Source organism: Psammomys obesus, unplaced genomic scaffold (assembly GCF_907164565.1).
Source record: "Psammomys obesus unplaced genomic scaffold, mPsaObe1.curated_primary_1811, whole genome shotgun sequence".
Classification (NCBI taxonomy): Eukaryota; Metazoa; Chordata; class Mammalia; order Rodentia; family Muridae; genus Psammomys; species Psammomys obesus.
The window spans coordinates 33,354,687-33,364,741 of NW_026585644.1; the positions used below are offsets into that span (position 1 = coordinate 33,354,687).

General features: G+C 59.5%; 1 protein-coding gene across 1 annotated transcript in view; it reads left to right on the forward strand.

The window, feature by feature from the left end:
- The first annotated feature begins 416 nt into the window (after nt 1-416).
- Garem2 (GRB2 associated regulator of MAPK1 subtype 2) overlaps nt 417-10,055 on the forward strand; it is a 13,775-nt gene continuing 4,136 nt past the window's right edge. Inside the window, exons 1-4 of the mRNA XM_055622009.1 lie at nt 417-608; nt 3,401-3,541; nt 8,644-8,774; nt 9,337-10,032. Coding sequence (XP_055477984.1) covers nt 497-608; nt 3,401-3,541; nt 8,644-8,774; nt 9,337-10,032 — 1,080 coding nt within the window. The 5' untranslated portion in view covers nt 417-496. The remainder of the gene's footprint in view (nt 609-3,400; nt 3,542-8,643; nt 8,775-9,336; nt 10,033-10,055) is intronic.

Genomic DNA, 10,055 nt, shown 5'->3' on the forward strand with positions numbered 1-10,055 from the left:
GTGGGGGTTGGAGGGGCGCGGTGCGGGCGTTCGAAAAGCGCTCTCGCCAAGGTTTCGGGACAGCCTAGGCTCAAACCGCAAGTGCCACCCGCCCTCTCTGCTCCTCCCCGGCCTGAGCGTCTCCGCCTCCGGGCAGCCGTCAGCTCGGGGGAGCCGAGGTGGGTACGCGGCGGTCCTGGAGGCGGACACCGCGAGGCCTTGGCACGAGGGGACGCCTGGGGCACCCGGCCGGAGCCCCCTCCGACCCCGTCCTCCTCCCCGCCCCCGTCCCCGCCCCGAGGTCGCCGGCCGTCACCTGGGCGCTCCGTGGGGCCCGGGGCGGGGCGCGGGGCGGGGACGGGGGCGGGGGCCGGCGCCCCGTGGGAGGAGGCCGGCCACGTGACTCCCGCGGCCCGGCGGGGCTGGCCTGGCGGGGAGCGTCGCTGCGGAGCCCCAGCCGCGCGGGCACTGGCCGTCGGGGTCCCGGGACGGCGGGCCCCCGCCGAGCGCCCATGCCATGGAGAAGCTGGCGGCCGGGCTGGCGGGGCTGCGCTGGAGCATGGGCGCTTTCCCGCTCGACCTCATCGTCAGCCGCTGCCGCCTGCCCACGCTCGCCTGCCTCGGGCCAGGTAGCGGGGGTTCGGGGAGGGGGCGCGGGGCGGGGGCCGCGGACAGCTGGAGCTGGCGGGGCTGCCGGGCGCGCTCTGTCGCCGCCCTCCCCGCCCCCGGGGATGGGGAGCTTTGCTAGGGTGCCCGGGGCGCGGGGACCGCTCTCGGCCCCCCCACCCCCACAACCCCAGACCCACGCAGGGTTAGGAACTGGCGGCCAGGCCGGGGCAAAGTTTCCAGTCCTCTCCGGAGCCCCGAGCGCTGCTGAGTCTGTGGGCCGCTCCGCCGGCGCACCCCACTTTTCCCGGCGTCGGTGGGCGCCTGCCCCGGCCGCACCTCCTTGATCCCTTTGTCTGCAGCTTCTCCCCTTCATCCCCCTGCAGCTCTCGGACCTCAGTGGGTCTTTTCCCTCTCACCACCCGCTAGTCCCTGTTTGGGGGGACTTCTCCTGAACTGTCTTTTTTTCTCTCTCTCTCTCTCTTTTGGCATCCTGAGGTCCTCTGGCAGCGGACAGGCTACTCTCCGGAGAGGCCTGGGTGAGCGAGCCCTGCCACCCGCCGCCACCCCCACCCCCCCACCAGGCCCCCGGCCCTCTTCCACCTCTGGTCCCTTTTCCCCACCAGGCCCCCGGGGCTCCAGTGACGGGACCGTACATGGGAAGCCCGAGGGCTGCACAGGGCGAGCGGACTGTGGTGTTGGGGAAGGGAGAGCGGTTTGGCTGGGGGAGGGGCGCGAGCCGGGGCTGGCAGCCAGGCCGGGGGTTTTGTGTGTGAGAAGAATAGGGGTTTGGCCCGCGTTGGCACACTCGCTTCCCTGAATGCTAATGGCACTCCTGGGCTCTCTTCTGGGCCTGGCAGCTCCTCTCTGACCCGCAACAGCAGGAACGGGGCGCAGTGAGCCCCAGGCGGGCCGAGGCAGGCCCTGTGGGACGTGGGTGTTCATCCGGGCCCGTTAGGCAGGAATCCCCCGCGGTCCAGCTCTTGTGGCACCTCACCCGCCCCTCGGCGTGTGATCCCGAGACTGTGTGTGCAGCTGGACTGTGTCTGCTTGTGAATAGGAAATTCTGCCCTAGGTTCTTCCTGCTCACTTCCCACGCAGCTCTTTGACACCCCTTTCTTTGAGTTCTTTTCTGTGCTCTTCTGTGTGGCTGGGCCTCCTCTGCGGTCCCTGACACCTGGGCGTCCCATTATCATCCTCAGTTTCCTGTCTTCCACTGGGCTGCTGCTGGCTTTTGGGGGAGGGCCAAAGATTACGGACTTGTGAGCTGAATGAATGAGCAGCGGTGTGGGATGGCCTGGCTCTCCGTGACAGTGTGGCTGCGCCTGGGTCACGGGTAGCGTGTGGACGTGCGCTTGAAACTGCGCGTCGCTGAAGGTCCCCTCGCGATATGCATTCAGGATGGGTCCCTCAGTGGGATCTCAAGACTGCGTCGTGCTGTCTGGGTGACAGGCGTTTGTCCTGGCGACCCCCTGTTGGTGTGTCTACCTGTGTGGCTTTGGGCTGTGTCCCTTGGAAGAGTGGGTGGGGCTTGTTAGCTTAGCTCTAGAAAGAGCTTGTCCTCTCCTCCAGGAGCTTGGAGGAGGAAGGTTCAGGCAAACCTCTCCTGTGCGCACTCATACTCATACCCAGAATGGGAGATCCTCCCAGAAGGCCCTGGATAACCCCACCCGTTCATACACACCACACGACGAAAGTGCTTTCTGAAGCACCCCCTCCCCCGCGCTGTTAAGAAAACCATTTCCAATTTGTTTGGCTGGTAGAAAATTTGTAAGGTGTGTGTGTGTTGTATGTGGTGCTGTGTGTATGAGTGTGTGGGGTGTATGTGGTGGTGTGGAGTGGGGGGGTATGTGTGAGGGGGCTGGAAAGGAGACGTCCCCACCCCCACTGCGCCCACCAGCTGCATCCAGGATACGCCCCAGCAGTCTCCTGGAAGCTGGGCTGCCCCTCCTGCTCCCCTGGAAACCGTTGCTGGGGATGGAGCCTCTTCGGCTCAGACCCCTCCCGGCTCTGCACCTCTGCCCCTCTGCTGCTCTCCTCCCCCTCCCCCAGTGCACTTTGCTAAATCCAGTGCATGTCCTACCCCAACTTTAAGAATGGCTTCTCTGAGGTGGGGTTCGGGTGTGTGTGTGTGGGGTCCCCTCCCCCATCCTTTGAGGTCCCATGAATGTGAGACTATGGCAGTGGGTGGGGAGGAAAGGCATCTCCCAGAGTTCCAGGAGTAGGCTCTGTAAGCCCTGCCACTCTGAGCTGACAGTGACTGTGGGAACTCTCATAGCCGGGACCCACAGGGACAGATCCCTTCTAGTTCCTTCCTTGCCTGGCCTGGGCATTGACTTGGCAGGATCCCCCTGTGCGAATGTGCCTGGTCCTAAGGCCCGACTCTTGTCAAGAGCAAAGTCTCTCTTACTCCACACCAGCCTGATCTCTCCTCCATGGTCCTCTGTGCCCTCAGCTCAGGGCCTCCAACTTGCTTCCTCCAGGTCTCCCGAGGCCTGAGCGTGCCTGGAGGGCAGAGGCTGGCTGGCCTGACTCATCCACTGGGAGTCCCCCGCCCCAGCCTGAGCCCCAGGACAGCACTCCAGCGGAATGATGAATGTGAGGCTGCGGTGCTCCGGTTGCCGTGTCCCCACAGGGAGTCGGAGCTCTGCTGCTCAGGCCTGACTCACAGCTGACAGCCCGCTGGCCCTTCTGGTGCTGCTGGCCAGTACAGGGATCACAGGGCACGAGGCAGGGACTTGCTGAGGAAGGGGCTGGGTCACCCAGTCTCTTCTTTCTTCTGACTCTCTCTCCCCTTTCTTTCCTCCCCTCCCAGGAGAGTATGCGGAGGGTGTCAGTGAGCGCGATATCCTGCTGATCCACTCTTGCCGCCAGTGGACGACAGTGACAGCCCACACCCTGGAGGAGGGCCACTACGTCATTGGGCCCAAGATTGACATCCCTCTGCAGTACCCAGGTGTGCCCAGCTGGAGCCAGGGGCTCAGGATCTCTGAGCGTGGGGAAGCAGGAGGGCTGGGACCAAGGCTGCAGGGGCAATGTGTATGGAAAGCCACTAATGATCACTTTCCCTTGGAGCTTCAGGGATGAGCTAGGCCAGGCAAGACTAGTCCGGGAGGTGGGTAGAGGCCGTGGTTAATGTTAGGGCTTAGGACTCTCAGTACTGTGTGTGGAGACCTGTTTCTGAAGAAGTAGCAACTCAGGTTTACAGAGTTTTGATTCTTATTTTATATTTTGGAGACAGGTGCTTGCCATGTAGCTCATGCTGGCTTTGAACTCATGTTTAGCCTCCTGCCTCAGGCTCCTAAGTACTCTGATTATAAGCATGAGCCATTATGCTAGGTCATATTTTATTTAAAAATTTAAAGTCATGATTAAAAATACCCCCCCCCCCTTTTTAAGACAGGGTCTCAGCCAGGTGGTGGTAGTTCATGCCTTTAATCACAGCACTTGGGAGGCAGAGGCCAGCCTGGTCTATAGAGTGAGTTCCAGGACAGCCAAGGCTACAAAGAGAAACCCTGTCTCAAAAAAAAAAAAAAAAAAACAAAACAAAACAAGCAGGGTGCGGTGGTGCACGCCTGTGATCCCAGTACTCAGGGAAGCACAGTCAGGTGAATCTCTGTGTGTTCAAGGCCAGCCTGGTCTACAAAACAAGTCCAGGACAACCAAGGCTTCATTCACAGAGAAACCCTGTCTCAAAAAACAAGCAAACAAAACCAACCAAACAAACAAACGAAAAGACAGGGTCTCACTGTATAGATCAGGCTGGACTTGAACTCATAGAGATCTGTCTGCCTCTGCCTCTCAAGTGCTAGCACTACAGGTATGCCCCCATGACAGCTGGCAAAATATACACATGCCGTTAAGCAACTAGAAGTCAGACTTCATCCCTAACTGGAGAGCTTCAAAGCTGCATCCTGAGCTGCCTTTGACTCTACTCCCAAAGAGAAAGCCTGCTAGGATCTGCTCAGTACCAGACAGTCCAGGCCAAGGAGTGCTCAGGCCAACTGTGGCTGCCTGTCAGCTTGGACACTTTCTCCCCAGTTCAGTGCTGAACTCACTGTCTTCACGGATGGGCTTTATAAACAATGCTGACGTGTTAGAGTTCTAAAGACTTGGCTGATTATGTGTTATTATTTGCTCTTATGTGTTCTGTATTATTTATGTTTTATTTGTTGGCAGTACTGGCCTCGTTCATGCTAGGTGAGCACTCTAAACCCCGGTCCCTCCCTCTCTTTTTATTTTTTAATTAGATTTTTATACAGTCATTGTGTGTGTGAGTGCGTGTGACCTAAACACAGCTCTTCTGCTCAGCTTCAAGCACCTTTCACAAGGAGACTTCTCAGCCATCCTCGTTATTTTGAAGCATGGTCTTGCCTAGGTTTGCTCTGTCGTCCAGGCAGGTCTTAAACTTGGGCTCCTTCTACCTCAGCCTCCTGAGTGGCTGGGGTTACAGGCCTGCACCATGCCACGGGAGGGGGGGGGCGACTCTTTGTGTTTAATGTAAAGTTTTGTTTGAAGAAAGGATCCACTACCAAAAGAAAGTGTAGCGCTTCGATTTTGCAGGTAGGGAGACCAAGGGCCCCAGGAGGGCAGAGACCGTTGTGGGTCACAGGGCCACTCAGTGAACCTGGGCATCCTCAGCACTGGGCTCTGTACTGCATTATGCCAGCACTACAGGGCTCTTGTCCCCAAAGGACGAGCCCGGTGCCATCCCCAGAAACGTCTCCATGCAAGCCCAGGGCAACCATAGCTAGTACATTCCAGATCCTGGGCCCGTCCTCATTTTGTCTTCACAGTTGCCTCCTTTTAAGAGCTAGAGAGCGAGGCTCCAACTCTGTGCTTTTAACTGCTGTGCAGCTCTGTCCCTGCTCCCAGCCCCGGCTGCAACCTTTGGAGCCGGGAATGCTCACACTCCTTCCCTGGCCTTACCGCTGCTCTGTCTTAGCCTGGGCCCCCTTGAGTCTGTGCATCAAGGCTTAAAACCTTGCTCCAGGTTTGAGCTCCTTCGAACACACTCCAGGGCCCAGCGGGCCCCAGTGTCTCACTGACTTGGGTTTTTATCCTGGCCGCAGGCTTTTGGTGTCTGCTCATGCTAGAATCCCCCCCCCCCCCCCGTACCTGAGAATCTAGCATTGGCGCAGTTAGAAGTCTCTACCTTCTTCAGCTAAAAATAAAGAAATAAAAATTAAAAAATAGCGGTTTGGGAAAGCCTTCACACTGGCACCCTTTTAGTTTGTATCTTTACAACTAAAGTCACAGAGTCCCCAGAAAACTATGAACGGAGGCAGGAGAGCCCTCAAGCCCTTACCCCCTCTATTCACCCCCTTCTTCAGTGAGCCTGAGAGGTGGGGACAGGACGGCGGGGTAACAGCTGGCCGGCAGGGCCTGCGGCCCCAGCTCCCTCTTCCGCTGGGGGCCTCGCTCACTTCGCGGGAGTGGAGGTGGGGGCTGGGCCTCCGAGGAGGCTCGGAGCACAGGCTCCACGCTGAGCCCTCCCAATGAATTAATAATGGCACTGGCCGGGCCGGCTGCGGCCAGCGGGGGAGGGGCGGGGCTGGGGGTGCTGCCGCTGCTCCTCCCGGTCTCCAGGCTGCGGGAGTCAGGGTCACTTGGTGTCTTGAGACATCTGGACCAGGGCTGCCTTGGGGTCCGGACACCCTCCCCAGCTCTTTCCAGAGCGGTGGCCTGGGTCCTGCTGAGCCCTTGTCAGGTGCGCGTCGCGGTATGCATCCATATTACATATGAAACGCCAAAGTCCAGATAGTGAGGGATTTCACGTGCCGGTTGGTGGCAGAGCTGAGACCCAGCCACGTCCTACCACGAGGTCTGCTCGCTCCCACCTAACAGCCCCGGGGACGCGCCGGGCCCTGCGCGGAGGAGGCGGGAGTCACAGAGTTCCCACCGCTGTTCTTTACTGGGTTTTGAGAGGCAGCTGCAGGGTGCTTCTGGCTGGAAAGGACGATCACTCCAGTGCCGGTGTGCGACAGTGCCAGTCCCCAGATCCTGTAGTAGACCCTGCCACTAACGCCGACGTTGGGGGAAGCAGGAGAGGAAGCTGCAGGGCGGAGAAGGCTTCTAGAGGCCAAAGCTCCACTCCCGGGAGGTCTCCCTTCCTTCCTCCCCGGCTGAAATGACCCGGCTGGGCGGCTGAGGGGGGCGGGGCTGGATACCATGGTTACATCGATCTTTTCTGCCACATCCTCCCAGGATCCAACCCTGACAGGGCTCCAAATCTCGCCACGGGGGGCAGCAGGCTTTTCTCCACGTCTGGCTGCTCGTGGCTGAGGGCTGGGGGTTCGTGTGTGAGTATGGAGGAGGAGACTGAAGGGGGTTGGAGGGTGTCCTGCTCCTGGACTCTGGCCCCCTCTTCATTTTATCCCTGATGCCTTGGGCTGTGGTCCTTCTCCTCTCTAGTGTCTGGGAGGTTGGGGCTGGACCAGGACCCTCACCCCAGTTTGCTCTAGGGCACCTCCCCTATCCTCCCTTCTCTTCCTTAGTTCCCGCTCTCTCCGTGGTGCCCGGATGTTGGTGGTTCAGTCCCTGCCCTTGGCCAGGGGCTCTTCAGGTCAGGCACCAGGGGTCTCTTAGTCTCTCTCTGCCCCTGGATGGACTTTGGGAGGGCCAGGAACCCCCTTCACTGTGTTTATACTAGTGTGGGCTTCTGGGGGTGAGGTCATGGGTCCCCAAAGGGTTAAGACCCTCTTTTCCACTTTGGCGCTTCTGTCTGTTGCTCTGTTGTCCCCACACATACAAGTGGTGCTACCCTATGGACCCCACCTGAAGCCCCTTTGGTGGTCTTCGAGGATCTGCCTCCATCATGCTCCATCACCCTCCTCTTGGTTCCCTGTGTGGAACAGGCAGCCACCCCATAAGTGTGTCACCTCAGCCCTTTCCTTCCTCACTTCCCTCGAGTCACTGGGCTCTGAGGAGCCATCCTTCCAAGTATCCCAAGGGTCTGCTCCTCCAGAGAGCTTCCTTCATTTTCTTTCCTTTTTTTTTTTTTTTTTTTTTTGTGTGTGTGTGTGTGTATGAATGTGTGTACAGACATGCATGTATATGTGATACTCGTGCAAGCGTATATGTCAGAATGTGTGTGTATGCACACTGGTGCAGAGGCTCAAGATTGGCGTCAGGTGTCTTCCTTGGTTGCTCTTTGATTTATACAGGGAGGCAGGGTCTCTTCCTGTACCGGGGGTCCCTCCCTTCTGCTGGTCGGGCTCCTTCCTCGGCTTGCTCTGAGGATTGCCTATCACACTTCCCTTGAGCTGGGGTTACAGACATTCTCCCATGCCCACCTAGCTTTCCATGTGGGTGCTGGGGACCTGAACTCTGATCCTCATGTTTGCACAACAGACACTTTACCTGCTGGGTCATGTCCCCAGTAGGCCCCCCCCCCCCCCCGATTTCTTACAGAATAAAACATCCATTCTGTAAAGCCACTTTCATTTGAGAGGTGCATCTTGGCAATCTCCCCCACCACTCACCACCACACGCGCGCGCGCGCACACACACACACACTCACACGCTCTGTGCTGGGCAGGTCTCTCTCTTTCACACACACACACACACACACACACACTCACACGCACTGTGCTGGGCAGGTCTCTCTTTTGTGCCTCAGGACTTGTTACATGCTGTCATCGCTGGGTCCTCACTGTCTCTACTCTGCCTGAATTTCTTGAGAGCAGACTGTTTACAGACCTGTCCGTTCTGAGTGTGGTAGTGACTGAGGCAACACTGGGTGCGCCATGAATGTGAGAGAGCTGTGGTGAGGGGATGCGGCAGAACTGGGGAAACTATGTCCTCTCTCCATCGTCTTCTCTCACAGTCCTCACCTCTTCCGGCGTCTCCTTCTGTGTGAAGGCAGGGTGGCTCTCAGCCTACCTTTAAGCTCATGAAGGTAGGCACAGAAGTGGGTGTGGCTTCTGCCCGCCTGGATCCCAGAGGGACTGACTGGATGGTTTAGGATAGCAGTTAGGCAGGGGGCTGGGTGTTCCAAGGACTCAGACTGAGCCCCCAGCACGCAGCTTCCCCCAGCAGCCTGTGTGCCCTGTGCAGGCAAATTCAAGCTCCTGGAGCAGGCTCGGGATGTGCGGGAGCCCGTGAGATACTTCAGCAGCGTGGAGGAGGTGGCCAGTGTCTTTCCTGACCGAATCTTTGTGATGGAAGCCATCACCTTCAGTGTCAAGGTCAGTCCTCCTGGCACAGGGTAGGACCTTCCCAAGCACCCCTTCCCTTAGGTTAGAATGCTGCTTATTGCGTCCAGGAGGGAGAGTGGCTTCCGAACATTCTTTGGTACAGTCAGGCCACGCCAGAAAAGCCAGCTGTGGACTAAAGGACTTCCTAGGAAAGGTGGTGAAGAAGGGAGGGTGTGTGGAGGGGTCGCGCGACCCGATGAGAATATGCAGGGTGGCCTTCTCATCCACCAGTTACTTTCTCTTCACAGTAGTGGTGGGTGGGTGAGGCATTGTTACCACGCAGATAAATGGTCAAGACTGCTTAATGAAATCCGCCACGATTGAGCACTGTCAAGGTACACCTCCAAGCTCATAGTATCGTATGAGGTAACTGAGGACCTAAGGACAACGTTAAAATCCCTTAGATTCCCTCCAGCCCCAATCCAGTGCTCTTGCCCTGACGTCAGCAGCAGCCGGAAAGGCAAAGACAGGAGGCCCCACGGAGCTTGGAGCTGGTGTGTGACTTTCCTTGGGACCCTGGCTCCGTCCTCACCTTGTCTCTGGGACTCCCCAGGTGGTGTCGGGCGAGTTCAGCGAGGACAGCGAGGTGTACAACTTCACACTGCACGCGGGCGACGAGCTCACGCTCATGGGCCAGGCCGAGATTCTGTGCGCCAAGACCACCAAGGAGCGCTCGCGCTTCACCACGCTCCTGCGCAAGCTGGGCCGCGCGGGGGCCCTGGCGGGAATGGGCGGCCCCGGGAGCGTGGGGACCGCGGCGGGCGGCAGCGGGGCCGCCAGGCCCGTCAAAGGCAAGATGCCCTGCCTCATCTGCATGAACCACCGCACCAACGAGAGCCTGAGCCTGCCCTTCCAGTGCCAGGGCCGCTTCAGCACGCGCAGCCCGCTGGAGCTGCAGATGCAGGAGGGCGAGCACACGGTGCGCGCCATCATCGAGCGCGTGCGGCTGCCGGTGAACGTGCTCGTGCCCAGCCGGCCGCCGCGCAACCCCTACGACCTGCACCCGGTGCGGGAGGGCCACTGCTACAAGCTGGTCAGCATCATCTCCAAGACGGTGGTGCTGGGGCTGGCGCTGCGCCGCGAGGGCCCGGCGCCGCTGCACTTCCTGCTGCTCACCGACACGCCGCGCTTCGCCCTGCCGCAGGGCCTGCTGGCCGGGGACCCGCGCGTCGAGCGCCTGGTGCGCGACAGCGCCTCCTACTGCCGCGAGCGCTTCGACCCCGACGAGTACTCCACCGCCGTGCGCGAGGCGCCCGCCGAGCTGGCCGACGA